Source organism: Somniosus microcephalus, chromosome 1 (genome assembly GCF_052327205.1).
Source record: "Somniosus microcephalus isolate GS21.2 chromosome 1, FLI_Smic_1.0, whole genome shotgun sequence".
NCBI lineage: Eukaryota > Metazoa > Chordata > Chondrichthyes > Squaliformes > Somniosidae > Somniosus > Somniosus microcephalus.
The window spans coordinates 17,339,791-17,358,716 of record NC_140987.1 but is presented as its reverse complement, the minus strand read 5'-3'; the positions used below and the strand labels follow the sequence as shown (position 1 = coordinate 17,358,716).

General features: G+C 48.3%; 1 protein-coding gene across 4 annotated transcripts in view; it reads left to right on the top strand.

Annotated features, from left to right (window-relative positions):
* Window positions 1-18,926, top strand: part of slc5a6a (solute carrier family 5 member 6a) — a 130,058-nt gene that overhangs the window by 82,060 nt on the left and 29,072 nt on the right. For all 4 annotated transcript variants that reach the window (XR_015074215.1, XR_015074226.1, XM_085970600.1 and 1 more), the window contains exons 11-15: window positions 4,537-4,604; window positions 4,701-4,787; window positions 5,976-6,157; window positions 10,631-10,734; window positions 18,310-18,431. Coding sequence is in view for 2 of the 4 variants with exons in the window: in XM_085970600.1 (XP_085826726.1) it covers window positions 4,537-4,604; window positions 4,701-4,787; window positions 5,976-6,157; window positions 10,631-10,734; window positions 18,310-18,431 (563 nt within the window). In the remaining 2 variants the exon portion in view is untranslated. The remainder of the gene's footprint in view (window positions 1-4,536; window positions 4,605-4,700; window positions 4,788-5,975; window positions 6,158-10,630; window positions 10,735-18,309; window positions 18,432-18,926) is intronic.

Sequence of the window (18,926 nt, the reverse complement as noted above, 5' to 3'; positions counted from 1 at the left end):
TTCAGTCTGCCATCGGTCAGGGATGAGATAACACATATCCTTCGGTTTCCGTCCAGTTCCCTTCCATCTCGTGCTTGTCAAGGTATTTGAGCACTGAACCTGACTTCATTTGTTTTTTAATGGGCTCCTGCCTTCTGATCTATTGCTTTTGATGCGATTAATTCCAGTCTGGAATGCAGCTTACTAATAGATTGGCAGCATTGGTAGCCCTCCAGCGACTGATTATAAACATTCACGGGAGAGGGAGCCAATGCCTGCAGATTAGAAAGACTTGCATTTCTATAGCGCCTTTCACAACCTCAGGACATCCCAAAGTGCTTTACAGCCAATGAAGTACTTTTGAAGTGTAGTCACTGTTGTAATATAGGAAACGCGACAGCCAGTTTGTGCACAGCAAGGACCTACAAACAGCAATGTGATAATGAGCAGATAATCTGTTTAGTGACATGAAAGCAAAGAAACTGCGGATGCTGGAAATCTGAAATAAAAACAGAAAATGCTGGAACTACTCAGCAGGTCAGGCAGCATCAGTGGAGAGAGAAACAGAGTTAACGTTTGAGGTCGGTGACCTTTTATTAGAACTGGATAAAGTTAGAGATGTAATGGATTTCAAGGAAGTGCAGGGGCGGGGAGAGGGGAGGAAAGAACAAAAGGGAAGGCCTGTGATGGGGTTGAAGGTAGGAGAGATTAGATGACAAAAGGGATGATTGTACAAAACAAAAGGAGATGGTAATGGGACAAGTAAAGAAACAAAAGATTGGTCTAGAAGAGGTGTAAATGGGTGTAGCAGAATCATCAACAGCTGCCATCTGAAAAAAATAGGGGCAGAGGTTATGGTTTGAAATTGTTGACCTCGATGTTGAGATCAGAAGGCTGCAAAGTGCCTAATAGAAAGATGAGGTGCTGTTCCTCGAGCTTACGTTGAGCTTTGTTGGAACAGTGTAAGGCGCCGAGGTCAGAGTGGGAGTGGAGCAGAGAATGAAAATAACAGGCAACCGGAAGCTCGAGGTCACGCTTGCAGACTGACGGAAGAGTTCTGCAAAGCGGTCACCCAATCTGCGTTTGGTCTCTGTTGGGTCGGTACCTTTCTACCTAGACACAATTTAGGACTCAGAACTCAGAGATTCAAACATGAAGTGCTTTATTGGAAGGAAAGGAAGTTCTGGCAAGTTCCGAACAAAGAGAGCTAAACTTAACCGAGAGAATATCCAACCATTTATCTCCTGTGACAGCGCCACCACAGGTGGGAGGAGAACACACAATACATAACAGTCTCCGCATCGTGAGCAGCAAATACAGTTTACTAAGTTGCAGGAAGTACAAGTAAATCGCTGTTTCACCTGGAAAGAGTGTTTGGGGCCCTGGACGGTGGGAAGGGAGGAGGTGAAAGGGCAGGTGTTGCATCTCCTGCGCTTGCATGGGAAGGTGCCATGGGAAGGGGAGTGCGTGTTGGGGGTGATCGAGCAGTGGACCAGGGTGTCGCGGAGGGAGTGGTCCCTTCGGAATGCTGAAAGGGGAGGGGAAGGGGAGATGTGTTTGGTGGTGGGATCACGCTGGAGGTGGCGGAAATGGCGGAGGATGATCCATTGAATGTAGAGGCTGGTGGGGTGAAAGGTGAGGACAAGGGAAACTCTATCGTGGTTCTGGGAGGGAGGGGAAGGGGTGAGGGCAGAAGTGCGGGAGATAGAACGGACACGGTCGAGAGCCATGTCATCCACGGTAGAGGGGAATCCTGGGTTGAGGAAAAAGGAAGACCTATCGGAAACACTAGTATTGACGGTGGCATCGTCAGAACAGATGCGATGGAGACGGAGAAACTGGGAGAATGGAATAGAGTCCTTACAGGAAGCAGGGTGGGTGGAAGTGTAGTCCAGGTAGCTGTGGGAGCTTATAGTGGATGTTTGTCGAAAGCCTATCCCCAGAAATGGAGACAGAGAAGTCGAGGAAGAGTCGGAGATGGACCATCTGAAGGCGAGGGAAGGCTGGAAATTGGAAGCAAAGTGAATTAAATGTTCCAGTTCCGAGTGAGAGCAGGAACGGCACCGATACAGTCATCAATGTATCGGAAAAAGAGGTGAGGAAGGGGACCCGAGTAGAACTGGAACAAAAAATGTTCCACATATCCCACAAAAAGGCAGGCACAGCTAGGACCCTGTTTTAGTCATATTGGTTGAGGGATAGATATTGTCCAGGACACCTGGGAGAACTCCCCAGCTCTTCATGGGATCTTTTCCGTCCACCTGAAGGGGCAGACAGGGTTTCGGTTTAACGTCTCAACCGAAAAATAACATCTGACCTCAGCCAGCTCCTCCAGCCCTGTGTTCCAGCTGGCACCCTTTACTCTTCCTGCTTCCCCATCAGCAGCAGGACTTACGATCATCACATTCCTGCGCTCTGGAATTTCCCTCCCCACTTCGGCCTACCGAAACCCTTGCGCCTTTCTACTTCTCTCCCCACCTTCTAAACCTACTGCCCTGACCACCCCTTTAGTCACCTCCCCTTAATCTATCCTGAACTGCATACTCATTGTCTCAGGGAAGTGCCTTGGGGAATAAGAACATAAGAAATAGGAGCAGGAGTCAGCCATTTGGCCCCTCGAGCCTGCTCCGCCATTCAGTAAGATCATGGCTGATCTTCTACCTCATCTCCACTTTCCTGCACTATCCACATATCCCTTGATTCCCTTAATATTCAAAGATCTATCGATCTCTCTCTTGAATATACTCAACGACTGAGCCTCCACAGCTCTCTGGGGCAGAGAATTCCAAAGATTCACCGCCCTCTGAGTGAAGAAATTTCTCCTCATCTCAGTCCTAAATGGCCAACCCCTTATTCTGAGACTGTGACCCCTGGTTCTAGACTCCCAGCCAGGGGAAACATCCTCCCTGTATCTACCCTGTCAAGCCCTGTAAGAATTTTCTATGTTTCAATGAGATCACCCCTCATTCTTCTAAACTCTAGAGAATATAGGCCTAGTCTACTCAATCTCTCCTCATAGGACAATCCCCCATCCCAGGAACTAGTCTGGTGAATCTTCGTTGCACTCCCTCCATGGCAAGTATATCCTTCCTTAGGTAAGGAGACCAAAACTGTACACAATACTCCAGGTGTGGTCTCACCAGGGCCCTATATAATTGCAGTAAGACGTCTTTACTCTTATACTCAAATCTTCTTGTAATAAAGGCCAACATACCATTTGCTTTCCTAATTGCTTGCTGTACCTACGTGTTAACTTTCAGTGATTCTTGTACAAGGACACCCAGGTCCCTCTGAACACCAACATTTCCCAATCTCTCACCATTTAAAAAATTCCAAAATGGATAACTTCACATTTCTCCACGTTATATTCCATTTGCCATGTTCTTGCCCACTCACCTAGCCTGTCTATATCCCCTTGAAGCCTCCTTGCATCCCCCTCACAACTTACATTCCCACCCAGCTTTGTATCATCAGCAAACTTGGATATATTACAATAGCAAAATACTGCAGATGCTGGAAATCCGAAATAACAACAGAAAATGCTGGAAAAACTCAGCAGGCCAGGCAACATCCGTGGAGGGAAATTAAAAGTCGACGTTTCGGGTCGAAACCCTTTTTCAAAACTGGAAAGGAAATAAAATAGATCGAAGGCAGGGCTGCGATAGAACAAAAGAAGTAAAGAGACATTAAGAGGTATTCAAAACCAGACGAGATGGTAATAGGACAGAGGAGACAAAAGACGGCTGAGATTAGGTGTGAAGTGTACTGGCAGGATGAGAAACAGCTGCCATAGGGAGAGAGGAAAAAAAAGGAAAGGGGTTGGGGGGGGGTGCGGGGGAAGAGAAGACCCAAAACAAAGGGGTGGAAAAAAAAAATATTACATTTGGTCCCCTCATCCAAATCATTAATGTAGATTGTGAATAGCTGAGGCCCCAGCACTGATCCTTTCGGTACCCCACTAGTTACAGCCTGACAACCCGAAAATTACCCGTTAATTCCCACTCTCTGTTTTCTGTCCGTTAACCAATCCTTAGTCCATGCTAGTATATTACCCCCAATCCCATGAGCCCTAATTTTGTTTATTGCATCTTGCCATGTAAGGGTAGGTGTTGGAAAGGAGGAGTCCATATTAGAACAACGAGGTAATAAGGGTAAGGAGACACTGGAGTTTTTTTGTCCTGGACTGTCCTTCAGTGGCGAGGCGTCACTGTGCAGGATCTTCTCTCGGGTTAGCAGGTAGAATCAGTGCTGTGTTCCACTGTCTTGCAGTAGCTTGTTGGGACTACATAGAACGTACAGCACAGAAACTGACCATTCGGCCCAACTGATTTGTGCTCCACACGAGCCTCCACCCACCCTACTTCACCTCATCCTTCTATTCCCTTCTCCCTCATGCTTATCTAGCTTCCCCTTAAATGCATCGATACTATTCACCTCAACCACTCCCTGTGGTAGCGAGTTCCACATTCTCACCACTTTGAGTAATGAAGTTTTAACCTGTGGACTGTGTCCCTTACGTGTAGCTTACAGTAAATGAGTGTTCCTGTGTTTTTGCAGCGCTGGGCTATGGGGTGCTGTGCCTGGGAATGGCGTACATCGCATCACTGATGGGCTCGGTGCTACAGGTGCTGTATGATACGCCTCTCTCTTTATATATATTTAGATGGCCCCCGAGTGCCTGGATTTTTTTGACGTGCTTATTTTTTTTCCCCCAAACGTAGGCTGCGTTGAGTATTTTTGGGATGGTTGGCGGCCCACTACTCGGAGTCTTCTGTCTGGGAATGTTTTTCCCCATGGCTAATTCTACGGTGAGTTTTTGTTTCAAATACTGCAAAAAACTCTTTGGTATCCGGCACCGACAGGACTGGCGTGTTGCCGGCTGATCAAAAATTCCGGATGACGGAGAGGGTTATCTACCGAGGCTATTTTTAACAAAGAAAAATTTAAAAAAATCAAGAAATGTGCAGTATACAGTAATTGGGTACTCACCTGCAGAATGTTGTGTTAAATGGATGGTGGAAGATGCTTGATTAAGTACAGTACTGCCAGTTGAGGGTAATGCAATGCAATGACTACCAGCAGCGTGGGAGACACACAGTACCCCTGTAAAATGGCGGATCAGAAGAGACTACCGGCAGCGCGGGAGAGTCAGACTCCTGTTACAGGGGTTTTGAGGTGTTCCGACTCCCGACAGCGCCAAGAAGCCGAGCAGTAGCAGTTTGGAGAACTACCCCCACTGACTAACTCGGCCACTGCGGGAGACTCGGACTCGGCAACATTGCCGGTTATTGAGGTGTTGTTTTCGGAGTGAGAATTTCGCCGGTTAACAGAGAATTCCGGATATTTAGGTGCCGTTTAAACGAGAGTTTCCTGTATTTTCTGTTTTGGCAGTATTTTCATGTTGTGGTAAGTTCATCAGTTAACTTGGTAATGTTAAAGGTACTGACTCAAAAGCGTTCATTCGGGGAGGGGGTGTGGGATAGGTACCTTTATGTTAATGCTGTGCTAATGTGGATTATGGAGGTGCAGTGGATATGTTATTGGACTAATAATCCAGGGAATGTGAGTGCAGAGCCCATCATGGCACTTCGAGAAGTTGAATTCATTTTTTTTAATTAAAAATAATCTGTGAATAAAAAGCTGGCATCAGTAAAAGTGAGCATGAAAGCTGTTGGCTTGTTGTAAAAACCCAACTGATTCACTAATGTCCTGCCGTCCTTACCTGGCCTGGGCTTATAGGTGACTCGAGTCCCACGCCAACATGGTTGACTCTTAACTGTCCCTCTGAAGTGGCCCAGCAAGTCACTCAGTCAGGGCAGTTAGGGATAAATGCCAGCCGTGCCCATATCCTGACTTTTTTTCTAATCGGACCATTTTGCTGAGTTCGTTTTCAGTGGGTCACTAGTATATTTAAATCTTTCATGTTAAGAGTTTTTGCTGACTAACCGACTTCTTCCACTTCTGCCTGGCTCCTCTTTGGCTTATGTATATAATAGGGAGCGATCACCGGACTGGTGGCGGGTTTGATAATGGCGTTCTGGATCGGAATCGGCAACTTTATTTCCAAACCAGCGGCTCTTGCCTTCATAAACGCGACCATTATACAAAATGTCACCACCTCCATGGCAACCAGCACCATGGCAACAGTCAACCTGACGACAGTGGCGACGAGTGCAAGGTAAGTGCAGATCCCATCACTGAGGTGAATTTTGCAGGGGGGTGGTGGGGGAGCAAGGCATTGTTAGAGTTGGAGCATGGAAGATGTCAGTCTCTACTGTCCAGATGACTTGGTCGCATTTTGCATTGCCTAGTCTTGCCTGTATTGCGCTAGAAGATTAACCTGCAGCGAGTAGAGAACGAGAGTGAGGATTTTGGGGGCTGAAAGCTCCGTTCATGCACCTGTTGTTGTTGGATCGCCTGGGCCAAAGCTTAGCGGACAATCGGGTGAGGAGGAACGTACGGTCATAAAGCAGCCCGCCCAGTTTTCTGTCCACTTAAATTAGCGGACAATAAAAATTGACCAAGAAGCTATCCGCTTGATGTGGAAAAAAAAAACAACTGGTTCACGAATGTCCTTTCAAGAAAGCAAGAACTTGCATTTATGTAGCGCCTTTTATGACCTCGACGTCCCAAAGCGCTTTACAACCAATGAAGTATTTTTTGAAGTGTACCCACTGTTGTAATGTAGGGAAACATGGCATTGGTATTGGTTGAGGGATAAGTGTTGGCCAAAGACACCGGGGAGAATTCCACTGCTCTTCTATGAATAGTACCAAATAGAACTCACTGCGAGCAGCCGAGGAGGAAAGTGGACCTAACCGGGAACCGGAGCAGAGAGGGGAAAAAAATCCAGGAATGACATTACAGGGCAGTTGGTCACTGATTGGTTGGTAAAGGTCACATCGGTTTTATTTGCTCTTCAAGTTAGGGGCCGAGGTTAAATAGCTTGTTAGGGATAAAGCAGGAGCTTGGAGATTAGTAACTGTTAATACTATATTAAATTAGTAACTGTTAATATATTAATAATTGAATTAGGTACATCTTAGTCTTAAGTTTGTGTAAAGTTAGTTAATAGTTGAATAAATAAAGGCATGGCAGGGCAGCTGGAATGCGCATCCTGTGCCATGTGGGGAAATCCAGGACACGCTTCCCATGTCCTGGACAACCACTTGTGCTGGAAGTGTCGTCAGCTGGAGGAGCTTGAGTAGCAGCTGGCGTCACTGCGCTGCATCCGTGAGGCTGAGAGCTACGTGGATAGCACGTTTCAGGAGGTGGTCACCCTGCAGCTAAGGAATGTGCAGGCAGAGAGGGAATGGGTGACCACCAGACAGAAGAGGAGGACCAAGCCGGTAGTGCAGGAGTCTCCTGAGTGCATGTCGCTCTCCAACCAGTATTCTGTTCTGCGTATTGGTGAGGGCGATGGTTCCTCTGGGGAGTACAGCCAGAGTCAAGTCCATGGCACCACGGGTGGCCCAGTTGTACGGGGGAGAGGAGGAAGATGGGGAAAGCAATAGTGGTAGGGGATTCAATAGTTAGGGGAGCAGACAGGCGTTTCTGCGGTTGCAGACGTGACTCCAGGATGGTATGTTTCCTCCCTGGTGCCAGGGTCAAGGATGTCACCGAGTGGCTGCAGAACATTCTGGGGTGGGGGGCGGTGAACAGCCAGAGGTCGTGGTCCATATCGGTACCGACGACATAGGTAGAAAGAGGGATGAGATCCTGCAGGCAGATTTCAGGGAGCTAGGAAAGCGATTAAAAAGCAGGACCTCAAAGGTAGTAATCTCCGGATTATTCCCGGTGCCACGCGCGAGTGAGTATAGAAATCGGAGGATAGCGCAGATGAATGCGTGGGTGGAGAAACGGTGCAGGAGGGAGGGGTTCAGATTCCCGGGCCATTGGGGCCGGTTCTGGGGGAGGTGAGACCTGTACAGGTCAGACGGGTTGCACCTCAACAGAGCCGGGAACAAGTTCCTCGGGGAGGTTTGCTCGTTCTGTCGGGGAGGGTTTAAACTAAGTTGGCAGGGGGATGGGCACCAGGATGTAGCATTAGAAAGGGGAAACAAAGGGCACAAAGGATTGGGAGAGACGGATAGCACTAAAGTAATAGTGAGGTATTAGGTGGGGTCAGACTAAGAGAGAACACACGATGGTCTAAGATAGGTTTACAGTGTATGTATGTGAGCGCACAAAGCGTAGTAAACAAGGTTGGTGAGCTGCAGGCGCAAATAGCCACATGGGAATATGATGTTGTGGCAATAACGGAGAACTGGCTCAAAAAATGGCAGGATTGGGCATTACATATTCCTGGATATAGGGTGTACAGGAAAGATAGGAGGTGGTGTGGCAGTATTGGTTAAGGAGAATGTTACAATGCTGGAGAGAGAGGATGTCCTGGAGGGGTCAAGGACAAAATCTATATGGCTAGAGTTAAGAAATAATAGAGGTGCCATTACACTACTAGGTGTATTCTATAGGCCACCAACGAGTGGGAAAAATATTACATACATCGGATATACGGCACAGAAACAGGTCATTCGGCCCAACCAGTCCATGCCGGCGTTTATGCTCCACAACGAGCCTCCTCCTGTCTTTCCTCATCTAAATCTATCAGTGTAACCCTCTATTCTCTTCTCCCTCATATGCTTGTCTAGCCTACCCTTGAATGCATCTATTCACTTCAACCACTCCCTGTGGTAGCGAGTTCCACATTCTCACCGCTCACTGGGTAAAGAAATTTGTTCTGAATTCCCTATTGGATTTCTTGGTGACTATCTTATACTGATGGCCTCTAGTTATGCTCTTCCCCACAAGTGGAAACATTGGGGGAGAAATTGAGTATAGCCCCGTTTGGGGCGCCAGCCTCGCCAGGGCGCTAAAAGTAGCGCCCCGGAAACATTCGCGCCCCTGCACCGGAAATTGAGTGGTTGCGCCCCAAAGGGAAGCGCGGCGCTACTGGAGGCGCCCCGCATCCCTCTTGGGACGCTGCGAGTGAATATCGTGGCGCTACGTGCCACAGCGCCACATGCTGCGGCACGTCGTGCCGCGGTATTGCAGGCCTTCCTCCCCTTCTTAAAGGGGAGGGGCCTTGTGCAGTGCGATCTGGGGCCCAGCTGGGCCCCCGAGGATCGGGAGTGCAGGCAAAAGAGCCCGGCACCGAACAGAAGTGCCAGGCTCTTGGAGCGCAGCCAGCACTCCGCGGTGGGGGGGTGGTTCAGGAAGCCGGGGACGGGAGCGCAGGCAGGTGCTAGCAGGCGGCCAACAACAAAAATGGCTGCCCCGCACCTCGCCTTTAATTTGCGCCTCCTCGGCCGCAGGTAGGCCCCCCTGAACCCGTCGGGCATGGCGTCTGGCGGTAAATCAGGGGGCGCTGCCAAATATCGCGGCCGGGGCACTGCGCACACCGATGACGTCATCGGCAGCGGCGCAGCGCTAACGGTTAGCGCCACCACTAACGTCCCGCGGAATTTAGCGGGAGGCGTGGGCAGTGCCGCGCCCGGGCGCCAGGTGGCTTGCAACCCACTTAGCGCCCTCTTAAGGTGCTAACGGGTGGCGCAACCTACTGAATTTCTCCCCCATTCTCTCTCCACTCTCAACATTTTTCATAATTTAAAAGACCTCTATATGGAGGAGCAAATTTGCCGAGAGATGCAAGAATTACAGGAAACTTTTTTTTATCCGGCACGGACGGGACCGACGTGGTGCCGGTTCATCAAAATTCCGGATAACCGAACGCTATAGTAAAAAACACGGAGCTGAGAGCTCTGTATAAAGCAATAAACCCTGTTGCTTAGCAACAGCTTCAGAACAATGGCTACAAGTTGCAAGCGTCTCTGTAGCTTAGCAACAGCTGCAGCCACACCCTTGCACAGCAACACATGGAGGAAGGTAAGTAATAAAAGTTACCTGAACCTGCTCCTGAATTTTGCCAGTTAACCGAGATTTCCGGTTATTTAGGTGCCGGTAAATCGAAAGTTTCCTGTATAGAGTAGTGATGATGGGGGACTTCAACTATTCTAATATAGATTGGGATAGTAATGGTGTAAAGGGCAGAGAGGGGGAAGAATTTCTGAAGTGTGTTCAGGAGAACTTTGTTAATCTGCTTCCGCCGCCCTTCCAGGCAGCGCATTCCAGATCATAACACGCTGCGTTAAAAAAAAATGAATGCTCTTCAGATGTCAGCCATGGGTTCGAGCCTCACTCCAGAGACTTGAGCGCAAAATCCAGGCTGACACTCCAGTGTAGTACTGAGGGAGTGCTGCACTGTCGGAGGTGCCGTCTTTCGGATGAAGCATTAAAGTGAGGCCCCGTCTGCTCTCTCAAGTGAACGTAAAGATCCCATGAAAAAATTTTGAAGAAGAGCAGGGGAGTTATCCCCATTGTCCCGCAATCAACATGGCTAAAAAACAGATTATCTGGTCATTGCTGTTTGTGGAAGCTTGCTGTGCGCAATTGGCTACCGCATTTCCCAACGTTACAACAGTGACTACACTTCAAAAAGTACTTCATTGGCTGTGAAGCGCTTTGGGACGTCCTGCGGTTGTGAAAGGCGCTGTATAAATGCAAGTTCTTTCTTCCTCCTGCATTAACAATTTTTCTCCTGCTTTGTGTAGCTTACCCCATTCGCTGATTTAATTTTCCTTCTGCTCTGCAGCCCCACAGGATTGAAAAAGTTCTACTCTCTCTCGTACATGTGGTACAGCGGGTACAATGCAGCCACCGTAGTCATCGTGGGACTGCTGGTCACTTTCTTAACAGGTAAAGTACCAGATCGTTTGGTGCGAAATGGTGTCTGTCGGTCCCGCCCCGCCACTGGTGTAATCGAGTGCACTGTTGCTGAATTTGCCAAGGCCAGATCCCCAGTATTGCTTGATTTTGGGTCTTTCAAAATGTGAAATGCCCCATAATGTGGGATTAATTGTGGCATGAGTGTATTACAGTACCCATCCAGTGATTGCAACCAAGCGCAGTCAACTGAAGTTGGTGTAAATGGGCTTTTATACATGCTCTATTTGGAACAATTGCATTGATAGAAACATAGAAGATGGGAGCAGGAGTAGGCCATTCGGCCCCTCGAGCCTGCTCCGCCATTCAATGCGATCATGGCTGATCATCCAAATTCAGTACCCTGTCCCTGCTTTATACCCATATCCCTTGATCCCCTTGGCCTTAAGAAATATATCTAACTCCTTCTTGAATATATTTAATGAATTGGCCTCTACTGTCTTCCGTGGTAGAGAATTCCACAGGTTCACCACTCTCTGGGTGAAGAAATTCCTCCTCATCTCAGTCCTAAATGGCTTACCCCTTGTCCTTAGACTGTGACCCCTGGTTCTGGACTCCCCCGCCATTGGGAACACCCTTCCTGCATCTAGTCTGTCTAGTCCTGTTAGAATTTTATAAGTTTCAATGAGATCCCCTCTCGTTCTTCTAAACTGTAGCGAATATAAGCCTAATTGACCCAATCTCTCTTTATACGTCATTCCTGCCATCCCAGGTATCAGTCTGGTGAATCTTCGCTGCACTCTCTCCATGGCAAGAACACCCTTCCTCAGATAAGGCGACCAAAACTGCACACAATACCCAAGGTGTGGTCTCACCAAGGCCCTGTACAACTGCAGCAAGACATCCTTGCTCCTGTACTCGAATCCTCTCACTATGAGGGCCAACATACCATTTGCCTTCTTAAACGCCTGCTGCACCTGCATGCTTACCTTCAGCGACTGGTGCACAAGGACACCCAGGTCGCATTGCACTTCCCCTTTTCCCAATCTATTGCCGTTCAGATACTAATCTGCCTTCCTGTTTTTGCCACCAAAGTGGATAACCTCGCATTTATCCATGTTATACTGCATCCGCCATGCATCTGCCCAAGCGCCCAACCTGTCCAAATCATACTGGAGTTTCTCGGCATCCTCCTCACAGCACACACGCCCACCCAGCTTTGTGTCGTCTGCAAACTTGGAGCTATTACATCTAGTTCCCTCGTCTAGATCATTAATATATATTGTGAATAGCTGGGGTCGTAGCACCGATCCCTGCGGTACCCCACTAGTCACTGCCTGCCACTCGGAAAAAGACCCGTTTATTCCAATAGTGCTTTATTTGGCAGGGGGATGGGCACCAGGATGTAGCAGTAGAAAGGAGAAACAAGGTGCACAAAGGATTGGGAGAGACAGATAGCGCTGGAGTAAGAAATAGTACGATATTAGGTGGGGTCAGACTAAGAGAAAATACAAGAAGGTCCAAGATAGGTTTACAGTGCATGTGTGTAAGCTCAAGCAGCGTGGTAAATAAGGTTGGTGAGCTGCAGGTGCAAATAGCCACATGGAAATATGATGTTGTGGGGATAACTGAGACCTGGCTCAAAAAACGACAGGATTGGATACTAAAGGACTGAATCTATTTGGTTAGAGTTAAGAAACACTAGAGGTGCCATTGCACTACTAGGTGTATTCTATAGGGCACCAACTCGTGGGAAGGATATAGAGGAGCAAATTTGCAGGGAAATTATAGAGAGGTGCCAGAACTATAGAGTAGTGATAATGGGGGACTTCAATTTTCCTAATATAGACTGGGCTAGTAATAGTGTAAAGGACAGAGAGGGGGAAGAATTTCTGAAGTGTGTTCAGGAGAACTTTCTTGACCAATAGGTTTCCAGCCCAACAAGGAAGGAGGCATTGCTGGGTCTGGTTCTGAGGAATGAGGTGGGTTAAGTGGAACAAGTGTCAGTAGGGGTATCATAAGGTTTAGATTAGCTATGGAAAAGGACAGGGAGCAATTTAGAGTAAAAATACTTAGTTAGAGGAAGGCAAACTTCAGTGGGTTAGGAACGGATCTGGCCAGGTAAATTGGAATCAAAGATTGGCAGGCAAAACTAACTGAACAATGGGCTGCCTTTCAAAAGGCAATGGTTCGGGTACAGTCGAGGTACATTCCCACGAGGGGGAAAGGTAGGGTGAGAACCAGGCTGAATATACAAAGTTCAGAGGGGAAATGAAAAAGGAAATGGGGGGCAAAGAGAGAGTATGAGAATAGATTGGCAGCTAACATAAAAGGTAATCCAAAAGTGTTCTATAGGCATATGAATAGTTAACGGGTAGTAAGATGAGGGGTGGGGCCGATTAGGGACCAAAAAGGAGGGCATGGCTGAGAGACTAAATGAGTACTTTGCATCTGGAAGATGCTGACAAAGTCATAGTGAAAGAGGAGATAGTTGAGATACTGGATGGGATAAAAATTGATAAAGAGGAGGTACTAGAAAGGCTTGCTGTACTTAAAGTAGATAAGTCACCAGGACCGGATGGGATGCATTCGAGGATGCTAAGGGAAGTAAAGGTGGAAATTGCAGAGGTACTGGCCAGAATCTTCCAATCCTCCTTAGATACGGGATTGGTGCCAGAGGACTGGAGAACTGCAAATGTTACATCCTTGTTCAAAAAAGGGTGCAAGGATAAACCCAGCAACTGCAGGCCACTCAGTTTAACCTGGGTAGTGGAGAAGCTTTTAGAAACGATAATTCAGGGCAAAATTAACAGACACTTGGATAAGTGTGGATTAATTAAGGAAAGCCAGCACGGATTTGTTAAAGGAAAAATAACAACAGAAAATGCTGGAAAAACTCAGCAGGCCAGGCAACATCCGTGCAGAGAAAATAGAGTCAACGTTTCGGGTCAAACCCTTTGTCAAGACTGAAAAAGCACAGGAAATGAAATAGATTAAAAGGCCAGTTTGGGGGCTGGGAGAGAACAAAAGAGAAGTGAAGAGACATTAAGAGGTATTCAAAACGAGACGAGGTGGTGATAGGACTGGTGGAGACAAAAGACGGATCTAGATTAGGTGTGAAATGCGCTGGCAGAATGGGAGACAGCTGCCATGTGGGAGAGAGAAAAAGGGGGGGAGGAGGGCCAAAACGAAGGCGTGGATAAAAAATATAAGTAAAAATGTAATGGGGGCCGAGGTTATGATCTGAAATTGTTGAACTCGATATTGAGTCCAGAAGGCTGTAAAGTGCCTAATCGGAAGATGAGATGCTGTTCCTCGAGCTTACGCTGGGTTTCCGTGGAACAATTCAAGCGGAAACTCAGCTCAGATAATAAAGCAGTCCATGCCTGCATGCAACAAGACCTGGACGACGTTCAGGCTTGGGCTGATAAGTGGCAGGTAACATTCGCGCCAGGCAATGAGTATCTCCCAACAAGCGAGAGTCTAACCACCGCCCCTTGACATTCAATGGCATTACCATTGCCGAATCCTCCACCATCAACATTCTGGGGGGTCACCATTGACCAGAAACTTAACTGGACCAGCCACATAAATACTGTGGCAACAACAGCAGGTCAGAGGCTAGGTATTCTGCGGCGAGTGTCCCACCTCCTGACTCCCCAAAGCCTTTCCACCATCTACAAGGCACAAGTAAGGAGTGTGATGGAATACTCTCCACTTGCCTGGATGAGTGCAGCTCCAACAACACTCAAGAAGCTCGACACCATCCAGGACAAAGCAGCCCGCTTGATTGGCACCCGATCCACCACCTTAAACATTCACTCCCTCCACCACCGGCGCACCGTGGCTGCAGTGTGTACCAACTACAAGATGCACTGCAGCAACTCGCCAAGTCTTCTTTGGCAGCACCTCCTAAACCCATGACCTCTTCCACCTAAAAGGACAAGGGCAGCAGGCACATGGGAACACCACCACCTCCAAGTTCCTCTCCAAGTCACACACCATCCTGACTTGGAAGTATATCGCTGTTCCTTCATCGTCGCTGGGTCAAAATCCTGGAACTCGCTACCTAACAGCACTGTGGGTGTACCTTCAACACACGGACTGCAGCGGTTCAAGAAGGCGGCTCACCACCACCTTCTCGAGGGCAACTAGGGATGGGCAATAAATGCCGGCCTTGCCAGCGACGCCCACATCCCATATGCGAATAAAACAAAAAGGAAAACAATTTGGAGGGCTACAAGGAAAGGGTGGGGGAGTGGGACTAGCTGAAGTGCTCTTGCAGAGAGCTGGTGCGGGCCGAATGGCGACCTCCTGTGCTGTAACAATTCTGATTCTATTCTTTGATTTACAGGAAACTTTGATATCCGGCACCGACGGGACCGAGCTGTTGCCGTCCCATCAAAACTGCCGGACAAACGAGTGCTAATGTTGAAACATACGGAGATTTTGAGCTCCGTATCTGGCAACAAACCCTGTTGCTTAGCAACAGCTTCTAAACAGTCGGCCGTACCTTGCAAGCTTCTCTGTAGTTTAGCAACAGCTTCAGCAAGACCTTGCAGAGCTTGACTGTTGAGAAAAAAGCAACGAAAAGAAAAAAAAAACCTAACGAAACGGCTCCTGATTTTTTCCGGTGGCTCGAGCTTGCTGGACATTTAGCCTCCGGATAACACCAAGTTTCCTGTATCTGGCCCAGCCAGATCTGGCGGTGAATGACTAAACCAGCTGTCCGCCATATCCATTCAAGTCTGTGTCCCTTGGACTTAAGTGGGCGGAGATGAGGGCCGTACTGCCAGGGGAACGGCCAGGGTGAGAGAGAGTAATGGGTTTAATAGGGACCAGGGCATCAAAGGTGGTGGTGATCAGAAGCAGTGGAGGAAAGGTAACCCACTAGCCAGCAACCAACAAAGCTGAAAAATCAGTAGAACGAGTCATCCAACTCGGCAGAGAAACTGCAGCAGTGGGAGAAGACCTGTAGAAGCAGCAGAATCAGAGACACGGCAGATGAGTCTTACGGTGTAAGGCAGTGTAGTCCATAAGAACATAAGAAATAGGAGCAGGAGTAGGCCAATCGGCCCCTCGAGCCTGCTCCGCCATTCAATAAGATCATGGCTGATCTGACCCTAACCGCCAATCTACTATCACAGAACCATCTCCTGAATCTAACAGAATTAGACACACGAAATAGGAGCAGGATCAGGCTACACAGCCCCTGGGCCCGCTCCGCTACCCACAGGGCCATGTCCGATCCGAACCTAGACTCATGTCCAAATTCCTGCCCGCTCCCCGTAACCCTTAATTCCCTTTACTTCTAGGAAACTGTCTATTTCTGTTTTAAATTTATGTAATGATGTAGCTTCTACAGCTTTTTGGGGCAGCATATTCCATGGACCTACCACCCTCTGAGTGAAGTAGTTCCTCCTCATCTCAGTTTTGAATGAGCAGCCCCTTATTCTAAGACTATGCCCCCTAGTTCTAGTTTCACCCATCATCGGGAACATCCTCCCCGCATCCACCCGATCCAACCCCTTCACAATCTTATATGTTTCAATAAGATCGCCTCTCATTCTTCTGAACTCCAATGAGTAGAGTCCCAATCTACTCAACCTCTCCTCATATGTCCATCCCCTCATCCCCGGGATTAACCGAGTGAACCTTCTTTGTACTGACTCGAGAGCAAGTATGTCCTTTCTTAAGTATGGACACCAAAACTGTATGCAGTATTCCAGGTGCGGTCTCACCAATACCTTGTACAACTGAAGCAATACCTCCCTATTTTTATATTCTATCCCCCTAGCAATGAAAGCCAACATTCCATTGGCCTTCTTAATCACTTGCTGCACCTGCATACTAACCTTTTGTGTTTCGTGCACCAGGACCCCCAGATCCCTTTGTACTTCAATACTTTCCAGTTTCTTGCCATTAAGATAATAACTTGCTCTACGATTTTTCCTGTCCAGTGCAGGAGCGTAGTCCTAATGTCCAGAGAGGTCCAGGAATTCGGAAACCTAATTTGAGAAGCGATTCTGCAGCTCAGTGAGAGAAGCAGAGTGCAGGCATAGGGGTGGGGGATGGGCAATGGCGGTTTAAAATAGCAGTTAATGCACCAACTAATGGACCATGGGGAACTTGTACAGTGGGAGAGAGTGGGCAAAGGATGGTAGCAGATTGCCATGGAGAGAGGTGAAGCAATGAAGAGCTTCTTCTGAAACTGCCAGCCATCTTAATGTTTAAGATACAGAGCAGCCATGATCTAATTGAATGGCGGGACAGGCTGGGAATTATTCCTGTCCCCTGCCTTGGCAGCTCGGTCCTAACCACGTGACTGTGTCACCATCTCATTCTCACCGGTCATGTCCCGTTTCATTGTCATCGCACGGTATCAACCGTGATGGTTTTTTAAACCTGATCGTCAGCCGTGTGCGCATGTGTGCGTCTGCGTTGGTGCGCGTCTGCCTTAACATATAAGAGCATAAGAAGTAGGAGCAGGAGTAGGCCATACAGCCCCTCGGGCCTGCTCCGCCATTCAATAGGATCATGGCTGATCCAAACCTAGACTCACGTCCACTTCCCTGCCCGCTCCCCGTAACCCCTAATTCCCTTATCAGCTAGGAAACTGTCTATCTCCGTTTTAAATTTATTTAATGTCGCAGCTTCCACAGCTCTCTGAGGTAGCAAATTCCATAGATTTACTACCCTCTGAGTGAAGAAGTTTCTCCTCATCTCAGTTTTGAAAGGGCAGCCCCTTATTCTAAGATTATGCCCCCTAGTTCTAATCTCACCCATCAGTGGAAACATCCTCCCTGCATCCACCCGATCAAGCCCCCTCACAATCTTATATGTTTCGATAAGATCGCCTCTCATTCTTCTGAATTCCAATGAGTAGAGGCCCAACCTACTCAACTTTTCCTCATAAGTCAACCCCCTCATCTCTGGAATCAACCGAGTGAACCTTCTCTGAACCGCCTCGAGAGCAAGTATATCTTTTCTTAAATATGGAAATCAAAACTGCACGCAGTATTCCAGGTGTGGCCTCACCAATACCCTGTATAACTGCAGCAAGACTTCCCTGTTTTTATACTCCATCCCCCTTGCAATAAAAGCCAAGATTCCATTGGCCTTCCTGATCACCTGCTGCACCTGCATACTAACTTTTTGTGTTTCATGCACCAGGACCCCCAGATCCCTTTGTACTGTAGCACTTTGCAGTTTCTCTCCATTTAGATAATAACTTGCTCTTTGATTTTTTCTGCCAAAGTGCATAACCTCACACTTTCCAACACTATATTGCATCTGCCAAATTTCTGCCCACTCACTTAGCCTGTCTTATGTCCTTTTGCAGGTTTTTTATGTCCTCCTCACTCACTGCTTTCCCTCCCATCTTTGTATCGTCGGCAAACTTGGATACGTTGCACTTGGTCCCCTCCTCCAAATCGTTAATACAGGTTGTAAAGAGTCGGGGTCCCAGCGCTGACCCCTGCGGAAGACCACTAATCACTGATTGCCAACGTGTGTGTCTGCGTGCGTTGGTGTGCATGTGTCTGTATGTGTATGTGCCTTTTATACGGAGACTATTGATTCTGAGACTGACCTCTGTGCACGTTGCAGGCCCAATGAAAGGGGAAGATGTGAACCCATCCACCGTTGTCCCAGTTCTCCGTTATATGCTCCTCTTCCTGCCCGATCGATGCAAGGAGAAGCTGAGCTGTGGAGTCCGCTATCAACAGGCGGTAGGTGCAGAATCTTCAACCATTTTTTCTCCTTCCTTCCAATCGCTGCAAATCCATTTCATTTGGTCCAGAGCTCACCCCATCGGACAGGGTACTGTCTGGAGCTCGCCCCATCGGACAGGGTACTGTCTGGAGCTCTCCCCATCGGACAGGGTACTGTCTGGAGCTCGCCCCATCGGACAGGGTACTGTCTGGAGCTCTCCCCATCGGACAGGGTACTGTCTGGAGCTCTCCCCATCGGACAGGGTACTGTCTGGAGCTCACCCCATCGGACAGGGTACTGTCTGGAGCTCGCCCCATCGGACAGGGTACTGTCTGGAGCTCTCCCCATCGGACAGGGTACTGTCTGGAGCTCGCCCCATCGGACAGGGTACTGTCTGGAGCTCGCCCCATCAGACAGGGTACTGTCTGGAGCTCTCCCCATCGGACAGGGTACTGTCTGGAGCTCTCCCCATCGGACAGGATACTGTCTGGAGCTCGCCCCATCGGACAGGG